This window comes from Anas acuta, chromosome 1 (assembly GCF_963932015.1).
Source record: "Anas acuta chromosome 1, bAnaAcu1.1, whole genome shotgun sequence".
NCBI classification, from domain to species: Eukaryota; Metazoa; Chordata; class Aves; order Anseriformes; family Anatidae; genus Anas; species Anas acuta.
Genome location: NC_088979.1, coordinates 112,887,725 through 112,908,176, shown reverse-complemented (window position 1 = coordinate 112,908,176; position 20,452 = coordinate 112,887,725). Strand labels below are relative to the sequence as shown.

The 20,452-nt window shown below is 36.6% G+C and overlaps 1 protein-coding gene across 3 annotated transcripts in view; it reads left to right on the top strand.

Moving 5' to 3' along the window:
- The window catches only part of NECTIN3 (nectin cell adhesion molecule 3), a 62,804-nt gene that overhangs the window by 33,156 nt on the left and 9,196 nt on the right, over positions 1-20,452 (top strand). For 2 of the 3 annotated variants that reach the window (XM_068693561.1, XM_068693564.1), the window contains exons 4-7: positions 780-897; positions 3,603-3,754; positions 16,736-16,874; positions 18,190-18,271. In XM_068693561.1, the coding sequence (XP_068549662.1) occupies positions 780-897; positions 3,603-3,754; positions 16,736-16,874; positions 18,190-18,271 (491 nt within the window). Of the gene's footprint in view, positions 1-779; positions 898-3,602; positions 3,755-11,651; positions 12,349-16,735; positions 16,875-18,189; positions 18,272-20,452 lie in introns of those variants that run through there. The other variant, XM_068693556.1, reaches the window with a different exon arrangement.

The following is a 20,452-nucleotide window of genomic DNA, read 5'->3' as shown; positions in this document are numbered from 1 at the left end:
TAGATGTCTGGTTTCCTCTGTTTCTGACACTGAACGAGACTCAAGTTATATATATGAAAATTAGTCAGGTTGATACTAAAATACATGAGATGCAGTGCTAGGTCATGTTTCAGAACTTGTAACACTATTGTATGCTAAGCAACACAGCAGCAAGTGAGCAGAGCATATAATTCTTCTTCTTCTGGTCTTGATTCTTCCTTTCTACTCACAGCTGTTGGGAATATTCCTGTGCCTTGGCTGTAGGAGCTTATACCAACTATACATAGTCCTAGTGGTGGTTCTTCACAGTGTTTTCTGAATATTTCAGATAGGTCTCTGACTAATCTGAAGTGGCCTTCTTGTTCTTAAGAGCCCTAATAACATCCTGCCACATCACAATGCCAGTGGCTGACTGCTAACCTTTTCAGTTGGCATCTGTGACCTTATTGGTTTCTTAATTACTTCACTTTGCTTCTCAAAACAGTATTCTGATCTCTTACTTGTATCTTGTTAGTGAGAACTAGCTCTAAATTAACACAGAATATTAAACTGATTCTTCTCTTCTGAAGGTCTTTGACAGCATTCAAATGCTGTTCATGGAAAATGCAGTGGGACAGTTGGACCAGTTCTAACAACTGTTTCCCATTTTATCTACTGCTGCATATCGTGCTATAGCTCGGAACTGTTTCTGCTTTTTTATTTAAAAACTAACACAACTACCTTCTGCACCAAACCGGTTGTTACACAGAGCTTGTTTAAAGAAAATACTGTGGTTATTAATGGGTTTTACCTTTTGGCAGATGCCCCAGAAGTTTCAGTAACTGGCTATGATGGAAACTGGTTCGTTGGAAGAGAGAATGTTCAGCTCAGGTGTAATGCTGATGCAAATCCATTACCTATGGAATTGATGTGGACCAGGTAAATATTTCTAAAAAGGGCCATGCCACATAATAGTGGTGGTATAAAATCCTAGTTAATAACTTTATTTCTTCATGGATTTTTTTATGTAACTTCTATTGAGATGTAATTGTCTTACCAAGTCTCTTTTAAAAAGGGAGTACAAGATGTTTATGTATGAATATTGGTGGGTGGATATCTTTTAAGTTTACCAGCCTGGAACAGTTTATCATTAACTTGGAAAGATTTTATCTTATGAGTGCTTCAGAATAAACTATGTTGCAGTATAATACAAAGCATGATACATCCAATTACCTCATTAGCTGTGTCCTATTATTACTTCAAGATTATAGACACTTCACAATATCTGCATTTTAAAATCTGTAAACTACAGTTGAGATGGCAACTCCTACTTAGTGAATTATGCAACTTTTTATGTTTTTCAAGCAGTGTTCAGCTTAATGTAAACTAGGCTTTGAATGTCTCAAATGAGTAAATAAAGTTGCATAGAAATTCTTAAATAACAGCTTCATTACACGAATGTAAGGTTGGATGGCTCTACTCTGAAACTTTCTGTGTAGCTTTTTGAAGTCACGTATGTATGTGGGGCAAGAGACACAAGATGACAAAAGCAAACAAATCAATCTGTACTATGAAAATAAAATAAAGCCAGCTACTTGAAGTTGATGTGGTACCACTGTTGGCACCAAGGGAATAACTTTGGTTATGAATTTCAGCGTTATGAATTTGTAAGTCACAACATCACAGTGATCTTGTAGTTAAAATCACAGGAACACTTACTGGTCTAAAGTTGTAATCCATTTTCCTGCTTGCCCAATGGTAGTTATAATAGCCTACAGGAGCACTCATAACATGGTTTGAAAATGTGGTATTGATAAGATGAGAACTACTGGATGGCAGTCTGACAGGAAACCAAAATATTGCTATAATAACTCCATCCTAGATGCAGGCATAGGAATCTTAAGTCAGTACTGCAGTTAACACTAAAGGTAATGGTAGGGTTACACCTAAAACAGGAAAACGAAAATACATGTTTTACCTATATGCTACAGTAGTCTGCCATTCCATTACTTAATTTGAAATTTAATGCGGTGGAAATGATGACAAAGATTTGTGTTAAAAGAAATATGCCAGGTTATAAAAAGCAATACAGCTGGTTTATTCAGCTGAACTACAGCCTCTCACTTTTATTTGAGCTTGAGATATATATGGGAACTAATCAATACAATTCTAACTTCAGTAACAATGCACCCAATGCTTAAACACTTGAAGCTTTGGATGTCACTATTGAACTTCCTAAAGCTCATGTGAACCGAATTTTACAAGAGAAGTTTAACCTTCTGGAGTCAAGTGGGTGTACCTCTTTGCTTAAACAAAATCCACCCAAGCAGTTATAATACTGATGAATGAGGAACTATGAGGGGAGGAGAGGAAATCCATGTGAAAAAAGGAAAGAATATTAAGATAATATTGAGACTGTGTACTATCTCACTGACTTAAAAACAATAACCATTCTTTTTCTGTTGTAGTAGTTCTAGAAGCTCTATCTGGTGGAACTGGACTGTACTTGCTAGGATTGTAAAATGCTCTTGGTAAACAAGATTTAAAACTGCTGTTGATATGGAAATATAAGCATGACAATGTAACGTTCAAAGACTGTTCTATAATCTTCTTTGAAATACATCACTGGTATCATAAGGTGAATCATTTGTGTATCAGCTTCATATGGCTGATGTCCAGCAATTCTGGGCAGTAATCATCAAGGAAGTTAAGGAAGGCTCTAAAGCTGATGGAATATCTAGTGTAGTGTTAGAGTGGCTCTTGTGTTTTGATACAACTTAATATTTAGCAAATACCATCTGCTTCCATGGTATGGAGACCTGGTGATCACGTGTTTGAATATTAAGTTAGTCCTTGTTAGCTTCTAACAGATCACTAGATGAAAGCTAAGTAAAATGTGGTGGTATAGGCATTAAACTATACAGGTGTTTTAGTATGTAGTTGGCAGCTGTGTTAAAATAGTTCCAGTCCCTCTGCCCTTTCTTTTCTATTGTCCTTACACAGTTGTTACTGCTACCATATACAAAATGTTTCAGGTAAGTAGTAGGTTTAGAAAACGTTGGGAACAATTTTTTTTTTATAATCAGTTGTTTCCCTAATTGCATTGCTAAGCATCAAATCCAGTTACAGTGCTGTAATTTAGAAGGTAAGTTATGGAGGTGGTGTAAAGAAAAGACAGGTTGAGGGGTAAGAAACTGCTTGAACTCCTGCTGACAAATGCTAGTGAAATTATCCTGTAACTTCATCTTGCACTGCCAGAAATATTATTTGTGACTGCTGAACTGTCTGGAAGATAGTCAGATAATCCTGACAGTAATTTAAATTCACCTTGTTGAACTAATAGTCTTCACAACTTGATTTGGATAAAAAAAATAATCTCAAAAAGAACTTGAAGAAACTTAATTCAAGCAGTGTTAATAGATGTTTTACTATTGCCAGCAGATTTGATGCTTAAAGGATTTGATGCGGAACTTAAAATGCTAAATATTCAGTTAGAGACTGAGAACATCCAGTGAAGGCCCATTGAGAATCAGTGTTCAGTGCAAGTTCACTTCAGCCTCCTTTGTATAATATTTAACCCAGTTAAATTAATAATTCAGTCTTGAAGATTCGCAGCTCAAGTATGGCCAACTGTTTCATTTTAGGTTGGATGGACAATGGCCTGAAGGACTGCTGTCTGTCAACAACACGCTGCAGTTCACCAGCCCATTGACTTACAACTACACTGGGACTTATATCTGTAAGGTGACTAATGCACTTGGTCAGAGAACTGATCAGAAGACTATCTACATATCAGGTAAGTCTTATATCTTGGTAACATCAGTATGTTAACTCTGACTTCTGTCAGTAGTTGAAATAGACAACTGAAGAGCCAGCTGTTGCATGGAATGAGCCTTTCCATAGTATGGAAGTGAAGTAGAAATACAGAGTGAACACCTACAGCAGAACTTGGGAATAAACTGACTCTTCATAATGGCAGCATACCGCACAAGTTATTGTGGTTGAGGTTGTCTCCGTAGAGCTTTTGAAAATGCTACCTACTTCTTGGTAGGTGAACTTTGTTTTGCCAATCTTAACCTGTTTTGGCAAGATGTACTACAACCAACAGTACCTTGTATATTATAATCAAAACAACAGTTATTAGGGGGAGAGGAGTGACCAGCTTTAGCAAAGTCAGAGATTTCCTTCAAGGAAGTTTAAGTTATGTGTTCATTGCAGTGCCTTAACTGGTTGTTTGCTTTTCTCAGGGTACAGGTATCCAATAATCATAAAGTTAAGTATCTCATACAGAACATCTATTTGATGAGCTCCGTATAGTATGGCAAACTTGTGCATCTGTTTAGCACCTGTGCTGTTGGAAAACATCTGTGCATCTATATAATAATGTTTTACCATGGTAGTTCTGTTGAGAAAGAAAACTAATGTAGCAGGGTGTACGTGAATACTGTTGTACAAATGTGTAAAGAAAAAAACTCTCCAAATTTCCATGAGAGACTGCCTAAATTAACTACTACCTAGCTAAATCATCAAGTGCTAATACAGCAGTACTTCCCAAGGATTTAAGACACAAATTAATGTTCATTCTCTTGTGTGGGCTTTGAAGTTGTTCAATAATTTGATGTTAGTCCTACAATATAGAATAGCATCAGAGTGCAAGTTGACCAGTTACATGATACATGAAAGCAATCCTGTGATCTTACTCTGAAGACACCTACATGTAAAACTAAGTAGGAAAGTCAGATGGATATGAGAATGGAAACTTAAGACTGAAACTGGAGGGACGCTTGAAGCAGTGTCAATCACAATTCCTATTTGGTAGATGCCTGTATGCACAGAAGGGATGGTTTCATTTTCTCATAGTGACGTAACTATGCTGAGAGCCATTGCAGAAAACCAGTATGTTCCAATTAAGTATCTAATGAGTTAGTGTACTGGAAACTTTTAAGTACTATGAAGCAGTAGAATTAGTTGTAAACAGAATTAAAGTTATATAAACTTTAACTCACAGGTGTGTAATGGTCTGAAAGCAAATAAAGACAGTTACACTGTAAGAAGTACTGAGTCAGACAAAAACTAGAAAAGCATCATTAGTTCTGGTGCAATATCCTTCTTGTGTGTAACATTCAAATACTTAGTGTATTTCTCAAGTTTAGGTATGTCCTCAGCCCTGTTCTAACCTTAAAGAAGGTTATTTCAAATAAATGATACTTGAGGTTGTCAGTTCTATGAATATGATTTGCTGTCAGTCGTATGATAGTTATGCATGAAAATGTAAGGCTATCATTCAAATTACGTTTGCAGCCTTGGCTAACAGACTAAAATGGGCCAAGTCTGAATTCTCGGTTTCATAAAACGATTGAGTTTTTGAAAAAGTAGAAATACATGCCAGTTGAAAGCTTACGTTCTAGGTTATGGTAAATAAAATCTAACTTTAGACTAGTTTGCAGCAAAGATGATTAAGATGCAGTAATTGCTGATGTGGATTTATGGATGTTGTTGGTATGCATGCTTTTCATCTTTGTTCAGTAACTTTATTTTGTTGGAGTAACTTCATTGCAAATACTTAGCTGTTCTTAGGGAGAACCAAAACTGAACTGTAGCTAGATAGACCATAAAGGGCTATGGCTCTGCAAGTTAAAGGAATGGATAATAACAGCTTATCACTTGAAATCAACTTTTGTTTTGAAAGCTTCATCATGTTAATCTTGGTGTGTGTATATCATCATGAACATCTAAGAAAATATGGGTGACTTTGAGACAATCTGGCACCACACCAGTGTAACTAGTGCTTGTGTGAGTCATACACATCAGTTTAATACCAAGTATCTAGCACTTGGCAGTTTTCCCTAAGCTATGTAGAGTAATAAACTGATAAAAAGCACTGTTAAATGCCAGTATATGGGAAACATGATTGAAATGAGTTGAGGCATTCACAAAGTATAGCACCTCTATTGTTTTCAGAAATTAATATTAAACCCATTAAAAAACCCATTTAACTGTGACTCTAAGGCTATAGCTGTTCAGTGTTGACTGTCTCATTAAATAAATGACATCTACTTAAAATGGTGTAGAACAGGTAAATGAATATGAAATATCCATTTTTCATAATTATAATTTTTGCTCCTCTTAAAGGAACAGACTGATGCTAAGAGTATAAGAAAGTAAGGCAAATAGAAAACTTAAACTGCTTAGCAACTTTATTCTCAACTTCACTGATCAGGTATTGTCTAGTAATGGTGAACATGGTACTCGTGTGAGTGTTACCCATCTTACTCAAACCATGTAAGACTACAGCAATGATTTCATTGGTTTATTTTTGTATCTTAGCTGTCTCCCACTCCACAAAAACTTACTTAAAATATTTTGCAAAAACATTAAATGAAATTTGGAAACTATCAGGCAAGCTATGTGATCACACCATCTTCTAAATCTTAATTACAAACCTGTCTAAGAAAACTTAGGAAGCCAGCATTACTGGCGAGTCATGGTGTTGATAGCTGTAAAGCTATTTAAATGCTTCGGAAAATAAGTAGCTACTTAGAAATGTGTCAGGATTGCAGTAAAACCTGAGCAAAAGTATAGTGCTAATACGTGTTGAGACCAAAAAAGGTATTCTAAAATCCTGTTTTCCTTTTGACCTTCATCTTAATTATCTTAATACTCCAAGTCAAATGGTTAGCTATAACAGTAGTTCACAGGGATTAAATGATTGACCAAGTTTAATTCAAGTTAGTAGTAAGTCTTTAGATGGATAGGGAAATAGTAAAATGTTAAAGCTACAGGTGTTGTAATAACTGTTTGGAAGCACAGATACCTTAATCGGTGATGTCAAGTTACTTACTCAACGACATGAAGATCACGTCTGAATCTCCTGAGAGGTGTTCCAAGTGTTGAAGGTCTCCAAAATTAGTTGTCAGATGGATTTGCCAGGCAGACAAACCTTGTAATACAGGTTTGTTCAGTGGTTTACACAAGGAATAAAATTCTGTGTTGTCCTGGCTCTCTGCTGCCTTACTTTTGCTGCTGTGGCCTCGTTCTTCTACACCTGGGAGAGAGAAGTGACCTGTGAGACTTCCATTGATATAGAATCATATTTGCTTCCTTTGTCGTCATCTCTGCCTTCAGCCAAGACTGTTTTTGTTGAAAGTCAAGCCAGACTGGGTTAGCTGGCAATCCTAGCAGTTGTAAGATGATCCAACTGGTAAATTCAGAGCTGCCTTGTTGTAAGATGGATATTGTAAGGATTAACATAACAGAGCTTGTTCATTGTTATGACTTCCTTCTTCCTATATGCACCTCTTCTTTGAGGGAGTGTTAGGAATACAAATATTCTTGTGTTCTGTAAAAATAAATATTTAAAAGTGGGAAGAGTTAACCAACACATTTAGAGTTCCGTGTTCACAACAGCAGGCAGATAACAAACACCACCATAGCAGATAGAGACTAAGGTAGTCACTGGCACACTGCATGAAGATGTGGCACTGATCCTGCCTGATTCCACTAATGTGGAATGAAGACTAGTGAATTTGTTGCTCTTAATTCCTCAGACAGAAATGAAATGCATTGTTAACTGGAAATCATGAGCTTCTTGTTCTCTTACATGGAATATCTCAAGACAACTGACATGCAATTATAATTGAGACCAAGTCATCCTCTTGTCCAGGGTGTCCAAGGCTAAGAAAGGGGTGTGTGAGTGCAAGTGTGGGGCCTTGAATTGTATAGGGTTTCTTTTTAACAAGGAGAGCTAGACTTCATTGTGCTATTTGAAACTATGCAGCCTATAACTGTTACTGTTAACACACAGTTAGGCCAAAATATGTTGCACTTGAAAACATGTTTTCAAGAATGCTTAAGTGACAACTTTTAGCTGAAAGATAGTTCTGCCAGTATTGAATTCAATTTTACCTTATCCTTATTATAGAGTTGGTCACTGTAGTCCTGAAGGAGTTCGGATAGTACAAAATATGAAATGGTTTGCAGTCCAAAAATACTGTGTTCTATAGCTGACTTTTACAGTGGTAGCCTTGTTGGTACTGAGATAAGGCTTAACTGAACTTGAAGATTGTTCTCTGTCTGATTCTAAAGACGGCCCATCCATTTACTTATGTGTTTGAGGCTGAATTTAGACTGGCTTTGAACTTCTGGCGAGGAAAGGATAGGTCTTGAACATCTGAACAAGGAAATATTGCAGGGGGATTGAGAAGAGCAGATGTCAATGGGGGGATATGAGGTAAATCATGCAGTTGGATATTTCTAGTGGACTTAATTGTGGATTTAATCCACCTAGGGTAATTTGCTTGTACTTCAAGAGCTGGGAGAACTGTATCAAGAACCTTCACTGAAGGGAGAAGTTAAATAAGGAGTAAAAGACTGAGGTAGAGTAAAACTACTATTGAAAGCTGGTACTGATTGTCATAGAAAATACCTGGGGGAAAGAAGTAATAGAGTAAGAACCAAGTACACTGTACCGCTACGTGTTTTTGCAAAGCTACCAGAGCTTCACTTTTTGCGAAGAACAAATCTCAATCTCACTTTCCATAGTAGAAAATGAACCAAGGCTTTGAAATGAAAAGACAAACAGCTCTGGTTTATGTGCCAAGGGAATGGGTGGATTTATTCTACCATAGCGGAAAGCTTTTGTGTTCTTCTAGTTAAATCACTTATGACTCTTATTTTACTTTAATGAGGGTAGTACCTATAAAATCGTGGAAGAATATTTCTGTGCTTCTTCATTTATCCTTATTAGTACAGCATGCCTATTTTAGGGATATGAATAGGGCCCCACAGTAAGGGACAATCAAAAATCAAGACAGGCTTAACCTAAAGATAACTTCTCTCAGAATTTCTGCTTTCAGCTGCCTGGCCTGCATGTTTAATTTGGTATGTTGTTATGCTTTGCACAATAACAGAAGCTTCCATCAGTGAAAGAGAAAAGATGAATATTGAACATTATGTCATAAGTTAAGAGGTTAAGGGGGAAAAAATGGATAGCAAATGATGCTTTTGAACAAATCACTATCTAAAACAGTTAAATTCAAGTCAATTTGGTGCTTTCTTCATGTTTTCTACAACAAATCAGAATGCTAAGAAACAAATACTGGTGATGACCTGAAATGTTACCATAATGAAAACAGCTGGTTGGCTGGTTTCAGAAGACGTAGTCTGTTTCGAATATTGTTTAATGCAGAGGGGAATTGTCTGAAATGCTATCTCCAAATGAAGACATGTTTCGCTAATGTTATGGAGTAGATTTAGGGAAAAGGAATAGCAAGGTTCATTGCATTTTCTATTTTGGAAACTTCCTTGGTACAGGAAGTGAGGGGGGATTTGAGGTGGAGGGGATGTAATTCTTCCCTCAGAAAGCTCTGGTTGAAATAAGCAGGTAACTTCACCTGTTCTTACTTCTGATTAGCTTTATAAGCAAGGAGAGCTGGTTTTAATGTTATTCTCCAACAATAAAAGACTGACACAAATGACAAGTATTAATAATTATATGCTTTAGGAATGCATATAAACGCTGAATGTATTGTATATATGTAGTGAGTTGAAGATGAATTAGTGTTCATAGATCATGCAGTTGTCCAACCTGACAACTAGTGGATGAACTGTATTTTAAAGGAAAGGCTTTCTTAAACTGGTATTTATTATAAGTGTAATTGCTGCTGTTATTTCGCATGTGGCAATTGAACTTCGCAAGGTGATACCGCTACTGAATTGTGCATGTGTATTTTATGCTGAGAATGTGGAGGGTAAGACCTAAAACCTTGGTACCAAAGGAAGGTAGATAAAGAAATAAAAAGCCAGTTAGAAGCAAGTGTATGTATCTGTGTGTGTATCTATATCCTGGAAATAAATACATGTATTGGTGGTGCTGCCTGAAATTGTATGCTAAGCAAACAAATCTTGTATCTAAAGCAAGTACATTTTCTAGGAAGAGAGGTTTGCATAACTTCTTGACCTTTGGATTTATAGGACATGGGAACCCTGGTAAATTTGGATTTCTTAATCTCTACTTCTTGGTTAAATTACAAAATTCACTTTAAATCCATTTTACTAAAATCATAATCTGAATTCCTCTTGTTCATTTTGGTAGTGCATCTTCCTTGTTCAGTTTCCTGTCTTCTGTCAAATTAATTTCATTTATGTATACCTTCCTAACAAATCACCACTTCTTTTACATAATCAGATAATAAAATTTTGTGCTTTGAAACCTGTATAGAACTTGCCAGGCTTAAAATATTAAATTCAAATGAGTTGCAGTCCGAAGTGTGATTTGCAGTGATCATGACAAATGTGGCAATTCTGTCTAGTTTGAGAGAACTGCATGACTGTCTTTGGATAGTAAGATTACAAAAAATATCCATGAATTTTTTCATCTTAAGATTTGTCACGTAACTGGAAGCATAACAAATCTCCAGTTCGACCTGTTTTATTCTGTGGTGGTAAATTCAGGGTGACTCTCTGCTCTCTAATATGATAGTAGTATTTCAATCAATCTTGCTTATAGGCATTTAAATAACATGACTTAGTGATCTACCTGGCTGTCTGTAATATTCTCTCTAAAAGATTCAAACTATAATAACATGCTTAGAGTTTGTTGATTCACTGATTTAATTTAACAACTACCTTGCATTGGGCAAAGTGAAGATCTTCATAGTCAGTGCAGCGCTGACATAGAAACTGGTGTTGCATGTCACATTGAAGTTGACTGGGATAATCTCAGGAAGCGTCTGTCATCAGCCCATCACTTGCAACCTTGTCTTCAATATAGATGCATGCATCTTCCCCAGTAGATCTAAAGAACGAAGGAGAATGCTGAGTAATGGACAAGCTCGGTATCTGGCAATCTCTTGCTTACTTGCATAATCTGACATGAAATCAATTGATATTCTGTTTCATGGAAGTAATATGGAATTTTCTTTGTGCATGAGGGATCAAATTGCCTTTAGGGGAGTGCAAGATACCATTTTTTGCTCAAAATGTTCCAGTTTTAATTTTAAACCCTGAAAGCTCCTTGCTTAGTAATAATGTTATTTTCAAATTAATACATTGTATTTTTAGTTATGCTTCATCCACTAAAACTAATGCAAAGCTGAGTAAGATGTATTAATGCAACATGTTTTTGGAGAGAATAGCTTAAAATCAGTCATTCATGTCCTGCTGACTGAGCACACGACACATAGTTTTTCATTCTTATAATACTCAGTGCCATAAACAATTTCTGAAGGGGGAGTTTGATGCAGAGTAATTTCCTCTATGGCATAATGAATCAATTTGATCTGGTATTCCAAACTGTTGTCTGGAAAGGTAGGAGGCTGCTTTGACTATATTTAATAGAGAGCATTTCTCCAAGAGGGAGCTAAATATGATGGTGAACATGCACAATCAGATAAGTGGCATCTGCTTACTTTGAGGAGGGCCAGATGACTACTTATACATGACCTTTTTTGAAATTCATCAAGGAACTTTCCTATGCTGTTGCAACATAACTAAAAACAAATCATACTGAAGCTGGTTCAAAGACCGTTTGAACTATAAGACCTTTTTTTCTAGTAACGTGAACTTGAGAATGAAAAACTATTGTAGGACGTACCCATCAACTTTGCTTTCTTATAAACCCTTAACTGATTTAGCTTGCATTGACATTCTGTGCCTTTTCTGTGTCTTGTCTACCTCTTTGCTCTTTTCATTAGATCCTCCTACTACTACCACTCGACTGCCCACGGTTCCCTGGCATCCTTCGACTGATGGCATCACAGGTTTAGCAACAGAACCTAGAATAATACATTTCCCAACATCAACCTTGCCAGCAATGCAGGAAGACACTTGGGGTACCGTCATCGGTAGTGCGGTGGGTGGGGCCCTCTTCCTCATACTTGTCAGTGTTCTGGTTGGAATTATCTGCTATAGGAGAAGACGGACGTTCCGTGGTGACTACTTTGCTAAGAACTACATTCCACCATCAGATATGCAGAAAGAGTCTCAAATAGATGTTCTTCAGTCAGATGATGTGGATTCTTACCCTGACAGTATAAAAAAGGAAATAAAGCATCCAATGAACAGCTTAATATCTAAAGATTATTTAGAAGACCCTGAAAAACCAGAGTGGAACAATCTAGACAATATTAACAGGTACCAGGAACGTTATGAAAGACCAATGGATTACTATGAAGGTGGAACATTGGGGATGAAATACATGGGTGGTGAATGTTATGATGACAATGAAGAAGACTTTGTTTCTCACATAGATGGTTCGGTAATATCCCGGAGGGAGTGGTATGTGTAGTAACCACTGAAAGCTAAACTTGTATCTACAATTCATTTCATTGGCTGATCACTTTCAGATTGTTTATACTTAAGCATAAGGAGGAATAAACTTTTTGAAACTGATTTTTTTGAAGGTTTTTATATTGTGACTTGACATGCAAATATTCAGTCTCGGGAAAATGTATTTGAGCTGCTTATTTTCCCAATGCTGTACTACTGTTTAAGATTTTTTTAAATGCAGAATGCTTATATCGGTTTATGTCACAGGTTAAAGAAAAGATAAATTAAACTTACCACTCACAATTGTTTAAGAATAAAAAGTGACTGTCTTGGGTCTGTGATTGGAAAAAAAAAAAGTTTACATAAGGTAGTGATATAGTATTTTGGGACAGTTGCTTTGCAGATCTAGTAAATCAAATAGCCACATCTAGATACCATCTATGGTAAACCTAATGCTTCTACATAGCAAATGCTGTACCAGTTCAAATGAGTTAGAGGGGAGTCAAAGCTTTATTTTCAGTTCTCCTGCACAAAAATTAATACCTCTTAGCATTTTAATGAGCCTTCTTTTAACTATGTATTTAAAAAGTCATTGCACTGAAAGTAACTTATCTATGAGGAAGATTTTGAGGAGTAAGTATAAACCGGTAAAAGGCTTGTCTTTAAATAAGAAACTATTTTTTTAGTTATTGATTTCCAAAAGGTTGTGTGTACATAAACAGTACGGTATTTTGTTAGGCCTGTACTTGGCAGGATGTCAACTCATTAGTAAACTTCAGGCTCCTTTTTGCAAGTACAGTACAATTTAAGACCACTTTCTGAGGTGTTATAGGGATCACAACGTTGAATTTGAAAGCTGGAGAACTAGACATAACTAGGAAGAAAACGCCAATGAATTTCGAAGCTGAAGGCAAAAGCCAACTTAAACATTTACCAGAATGCCATTAAACATGAAGTGTGCTAAGAGGTGTCAAAACACTTGCTTGAGTTTCTACGACCAGAAGTCAAAACAGATGTTCTACCCTACTTCTGCATAAGTTACATGGTTGCTCTGAGGAGGGTAACGAGAATTTGAGATTAATAGGGAAGTGGATGTGTACATTGCTACTTCATGTGCTGAAAGCCTACTATGCAATGATGCAACTACAGAATGTAAGAAACAGCAGTTTCAGTAAACTTCACAGTCTCTGTACAGCAGTGGATTTGTTTTGCCTGCAAATAATTCTGTGTTTTATCAATGTGGTTGTTCTTTAAAAATACATCATATGTAGGACATATCATTTGACATCCAAAGTAGTTCTATTTCGTCTTGAGTAGTTGCACCAAACTAAGTCTGACTACAAAGACAAATTGGGCTGAAATACGATAAGATGAATTGTACAGAAATGATAAACTCAAATTTAAAAAGAATGGTGTTCAAGTGCTATCTTCAAATGCTAAGCATGAAGAAAAGAAATGGATCGGCCTATAAAGATTTGGAACCTGAGAAGGGCAAAACCTTTACTACATTCACAATGAAATGGGCTGTGTATTTATGACTGCTTCATCAGTGGAATTTCTTGCTGGAGTTCCTTCTATCCTCATCATTTTCAATAGCTTACAGCATTTAGAGCTTGACAAAAGTAGTTGTATTAAGTGTTGTAGACAATACACTGTGATTGCATATGACTGCATGTCTTTAAAAAAGATGAAAACAACAGCCTTATTTGAAATTCAAATGGAAAATAACTTCCCTAAAGAACTTAAGTTCACATTTGGATTAATTGGTTACTGATACATTACTAACCAAAGTCTCAAACTTTTAAGTAAATGACAGTGTATCAGTAGCTTGAGAGCAAAATTTGAGGAAAAGAGTGAAGTTTCTAGCTGAAAGTTCTGATCCAAATTCTTTCTAGAATAAAGATATTATACCTCTCTTCAAATAAAAATACTTGATGTATCATCTTTAAAAGATGGTGTTACTTAGAAACAAACAACCATAAACCTGTTATCCACATGGGATATCTTGCTTGTCTCTGTGGAGTTAGTTTTTGTTTTTTTAAGAAATAAATACATTATATATATATATTTAATTCCAATGGGTTAACAAGTTGAAATGTTTGAGTTGAAGTTGATAATAGATATAGGGCTTACAAGTGTTGCAATGTTTTGTACATGGTCATGTCTGCTGTAAAAAGAAATGATTGTAACTACAAATGGCTCTTGTGTGAATAAAATTTTTGTTACGTTCTCAAATGTAGGCAGTGTTAAAAACTAAAGTTTGACAGACTTTGTTAAAAGTGAAGGTAAACAAGCATAAGAAAATGGCTAGAAGGAGCTGCCATAATGAAGCTGTTAAAATGGGCTTCTGAACATCTCTTCCTGAAGATACTTATCTTATGAGTTGCTTCAGAAATGATTCAAGTCTGTGTACTTTAGAAGTCATGAACAGGGATAGTTGCTATCCAAACAAATGCAGTTTAAGCACAAAGGTTACGCTATCTAGAATACCAAATATTAAAAAATCCTTGTTCTCAGCTGCTGTAGTTCTGATTGAACCACATACATTTAGTGAATCAATTTTTATCTGTTTACAACCAATTGGTCATTAAATAGCTGTGTTGTGTGCTCCATACAGCTTAGGTACTTTCTAGCTTGTTAAATGTGGCATACTGGTCTGTGTTTCTGCTTGTTCTTCCAGTTAGAGTGAAAAATCTGTGTACCTGCTTCGTTGCTAGAGCAATTCCGAAAGTAATTTAAGTGAGCAATCTGATAATTGCACTTTAGTTCCTGTAAACAGGCAGGTACCTCTGCTGACAAATACAACTGAAAGACAAAAGCAGGATCTTCAAGGCACCTTTATGAATTCTAGACCTAGTGCTGTGTATTAGTTACCAGCAGCTTTCTTACCTAAGCAAGATGGAACCCAATATAAATTAACCCTAAGCCAATTAAAATGCAGTAGTTAATTGCCCTGCTAATTATTTGACATGCCTATTCCTCATGAGAAGAGTGGAATTATGGTTTATCTGTGTACAGGCTGGTATCTTATGGGCAAGTTAACAAATTGAGCTCATATCAGGAAAGATGTATGATAAAAACACCATTTTAGGTGACAACTATTTTATGTTACGCTGACCTTCTGGAACAAGTCCGTTAAAACTAAGGGATAAAGTCATCAATTAATAGAGCTACTTAAAAAAAAAAAAAAAAGCTGTTCAATACAGATTTTTCCTGCTACTTGAACATCAAGGGAGTGTTGCTACAGAGTCTTTCTTATATCAGAAGAGGATAGGAATCCCTTTTTCAGATTGGGAATGAAGTACTCTTTAAAAAGTGAGGGATGGAAAAAAAATTAGTCTAGCTTATAGGCAGAAAAAGGTATTTGAAGTAAGAGTAATTAATAAAACAGCTTGGTTAGTTGCTTTGTTTCTGGACACTTGAGTAGGATGTATAGCTGAAAGGCTCCTAAAATTTCTTGTGGTATGAGACTAAACGGAGGAGGGGTATACAGTGTTCAGAGAAACGGTATGATTTTTTCTGAGGGGACATAACTAAAGTATGCTGTGTTTAAAAATATGTTACAAGCATAGAGCTGTGTTAACTTCAAGCTCTGATGCTGTTAGTTTTCTGGCATAATAATGAGTATACACCACAACACTTTTGTTTGTTACCTGCATTAACAGTCTTAGTGAAGCTGATGTGAATTACTCCTGTTGTGCAACAGCAACATCTCGATAAGCCTGATGCAAGTTTGAAACAGACAAATACTGAATTAAAGTATGCTACTGTGTTTCATGCTTAGCCTTATAACAGATTTAAAACTTACAAGGTTCCTAGCATAGTGAAATAGGTGATCTTAGAAAGCTGACAAGTGTGTTAATCCAATATGGGAGTTGATAAATGTAGGATTTGACACCAGTAAGCTCAAATGAAAAATGCCTCTTTCACAGAACAGTTTTTCTTCTTTGTTAAAGTTTACTTCAAAATTAGTGGTTCTCATTAGCTTTAAGGGCTAGAGATGATAGGTAGTCTTAAGAGTTGCTTTATGCAAGCCATGTATTAGTACGTTTTGTGTGTTCATTGCTCCATATAGCATATCTTTCCTTGATCCATATTTTTCTTTTGTGCAGACTTAAGTGACTTTAAAGACAGATTGCCGGTAAAGCCATAGTTTTCTAGTTTTTTTGAATTAACACTCTGTTCTTTCATGTAAGTGCAAAGTATGTGTTTTGTAACTTCATTTTGTCTTAAAAACGAAAATTAGAGCATGCAGTTAAAATTCATTAAATGTAGCCAATGGAATCCAATGGAATGTTTGAATTGATATTAATGATTTATGAACTGTCTTAATTTAACCAATTTTTTAAATGGATGGCTGGAGCCAAGATAACGAGTGCTAGTGCAAGAAGAGGCTTTCTGTTGTTCGGTGATGGAAGAGACACATCTCAGAGCGACAGTGAAATAGCTTACTTGACTATAGAGAGTGCATAAACTTCATAAAGGTGTAATCTGTGCTATCACATTGCAGATGTGCCATTTAAGCAGACATCTTCTGTTGCTGTAGCAGGGGCTGTGATTGGAGCAGTCCTTGCTCTTTTTATCATTACCATCTTTGTGACAGTGCTGCTGACCCCAAGGAAAAAAAGGCCATCTTATCTTGATAAAGTGTAAGTATGCACTGCATTTCTTAAACTTGAAAGCAATTCACAGAAAATACTTGTTTTATTGGAATTCACATGACTGAATTGCCTTAACAGCTGTACAGCTGTCATAATTTCAGAGTTATATTTGCAAGGTATTCAAATGTGTTATCACTTGCCTTTCTGAAAAATAAATGAGGAAGCTAAGAGGGGGCTCAAAGGTGGTATATATTCTTAACATGTTGATATTAGCTTTATGCTTTTCGTTGTATTTGCTTGTAGTTGAAACAGGAGGATAGGGAGAGGACCATCTCAACTTTGTTACTACTAGTTTATCATAACCGTAGGTTTAATATGGAAGTAAACTAGCCATGCTTTGCAGAAGTAAAGGTCCAGTAGGATTTATCCTGCTGTGTGTGTGAAATGAAGCACTCTGATTTGTATGGTTAGAAACAAGTGACTTAATGTGCTTTCTGGCATGTTGGTTGGCTGTTCACATTTCTGATGCTGACATGCACTTGAGTTTTAAGCTTCTGATATGGTCAAACAGAAACAAGCGAACAGTCTAAACAGATTTTGTCAGTTAATGTAGCTGATGTCTAGACCCTGTTCGGAGCGTGCGTACAGCATGCATAAAAAGTGACGGTGGTTTAGAATATTTGCAAATATAAGTCCCTTCATATACAAAAGTCCCTATATACAATTAACACTTAAACTGAATAAGAAATGAAAATGTCTGTCATCTCCCTGAATGCTTAATGAAGAGTTGGATAAAATAAAGTATTTAGCATAAAGTAACTTATAGGACTTGAATCTCTTGAGTTAGGAAAATAAGTCAGGTGTTTTTGTAGAACTAAGTAATTTCTAACATAAGTAGAAGTAATACTGTTTTCATGTTGGCTTCTCAAATTCAATAGCTGAAGCATATTTATATGAAAAGATTGAGACATTTGTATTCTATAGCCATTTGCTTTCACTGAGCTCATAACTGAAGTCTTGCATGTAATTCTTTGTAAGGCTTTTCAAAGAAAGCTTGTACTGGTAAAACATTGTTCAGGCTGTTTCATAACATATAAATGATGGTTACCTATTGCTTACAGTAGTCCCTATTCTACTTAGTTGGAGGGTAGGAGGGCAGTTCTCTCCTACAAAAAGTGCATGGTTGAGTTACTTCCAGTGATGGATAGGTTATTACCACGTTCCACAATTGGGTTATTGCTGACTGAAATGTGTGTTCATTAAAGTGAGCACTGTGTGACTTTGCAGCTGGAGAAACATATTATGACCCTTCAGTTGGACTTCATAAACATGGTATGTCATACTTTGTTCTATTTTAATATAGGATTGATCTTCCACCCACTCAAAAACCATCTTCTTGTGAGGAGAGAGCATTCTCTGTACCACAGAAAGAAGCTATGCTTCAGGTGAGTAAAGGGTTATATATAAGCAGAGGTAGAAGTGCTAACTATTGAATTACTTCAGTCTCATTTTGCCTTCCTGATAAAGTACCGAGGCTTTTGTTTGTTAACTCACAACCAAAAGGTTTCTCTGCCTATGTGATACCTGAATCTTATGTTCTTGGTGTTAATGGGATCCTTAAACTTAAAGGTTGGACAGCTAGTGGATAGATCTCTTTTGTATCTTTAATAGTGTTTGACAGTCAGCTGTTCTTGATGTTGAAGCTGTGTATGAAATTGTGGTGATTAAGAGAATATACATAGCTTCATAAGAGGCTTTTAATCTGGGGAACAGATACGGAACAGATATATTTGGTACACTTAACAAGAGACTTTAACGTAGTGATCTTTGCTGGTAACAATTGCCATTCTTTTAAGTTTTTGTGTTTGGACTGATTGGAATACATGGAAATTCTGGCTCTGTGGTTTACTTAGTATGCTTTTTTCATTCTTAGTGAGGGTTGCTAAATAATTGTCTGCAATTATCTAGATTCTAACTTTTTAAATATATTTTTTATATAGTATACCTTCATCAGCACCAAAAGATTCTATACTAGCTCTGTGACAATTACTTGAATTTTTAGTGCATTTGCATGGGTAGCTTAATGTGATCTAAAATAACGCTGTCCAGGCAATATTGGCATGTGTTTTCTGCTAGGTGTTTAGTGGTTGTTCAGTTGTAACCTGATGTGGAGATCTTAGTTACAGATTTTCTTAAAAGCACTGAAGATACTTCTGTAGATTTTCTTCAGGGGGTTGTTGGCTACTAAAGCTCACCAAAGATAAGCTGACAATAAAACCTTTTCTCTTCTTAAAGCAATTAGTGCATGAAAATATTATTGTGTTACAGGTATTGTGTTGAGTAACAGTTGCTAGTTTTGTTCCTGAGTGAAGTAGGAAACGAAGACTCACTGCTATTATTAGTAGAAGCCAGATGATTCTAATATTATGAATGTACAAAAAATGTATTTGACAAAAAGTGTAATAGATTTTTGTCTTCTGCTTTTGAAGGCAGTGTAACACCTAAGATGATACAAAGTAAACAATGTTTTTTGTTCCTCGGGTTTGACACCTGTGCTAACTATGGAGTAACTCTTCTGGCATTACCATAGTTAGTGAATGCAATAGTGATGGAGAATACTTCTGCTAATACAGTCCTATGCTTGAAATATTATGTTAAAAAATATTATCTTGCTTACTGAATCAGAAGGTATGTACTATTGTAAGTTAGTTGTACATCTACAATGCTGTCAAATATCAAAATGACAACAGAAAGAAATGTGACTTGTTATCCTTTACAGGGATATTCAGAAGCATCTTAGAGTCACAGAATATCTTAAGTTGGAAGGGACCATGCAAAGATCAAGTCCAACTCTTGGCTTCACACAGGACCACCCAAAAATCAGACCACGTATCTCAGAGCGTTGTCCCAATATTTATTGAAATGCAGCAGGCTCCGTGCCATGACCCCTGAGGAGCCTGTTCCAGTGTCCGACCACCTTCTGGGTGCAGAACCTTTCCCTAACCCCCAGCCTGACCCTCCCCTGTCCCAGCTCCATGCCGTGCCCTCGGGTCCTGTCGCTGTCCCCAGAGAGCAGAGCTCAGTGCCTGCCCCTCTGCTCCCCTCGTGAGGGAGCTGCGGGCCACCATGAGGCCTCCCCTCAGCCTGCTCTGCGCTGAACAAACCAAGGGGTCTCAGCCACTCCTCTAGACCCCTCCCATCTCTGTAGCCCTCCTTTGGACACTAATAGTTCTATGTTTTCCTTATACTATGGTGTCCAAAACCACACACAGTGGTCAAAGTGATGCCACACCAGTGCAGAGTTGAGTGTAACAATCACTCCCTTGACCAGCTAGCAGCAGTGCTTGATGCACCCCAGGATAAAGTTGGTTCTCCTGGCTGCCAGGGAGCACTGCTGGCTCATGTTTACCTTGCTGTTGACCAAAATCCTCAGATCCCTTTCTATTGGGACTGTTCTCCAGCCTCACCCCCTAGTCTGTACGTATACACAGGGTTCCCCTTTTCCAGGTGCAGAATCTGGCACTTGCTCTTGAACTTAATGCTGTTGCTGATTGCCCATCCCTCTAATTTGTAAAGATGTTTTTGCAAGGCATCTTGAATCTCAGCAGCTCCTCCCAATTTAGCAT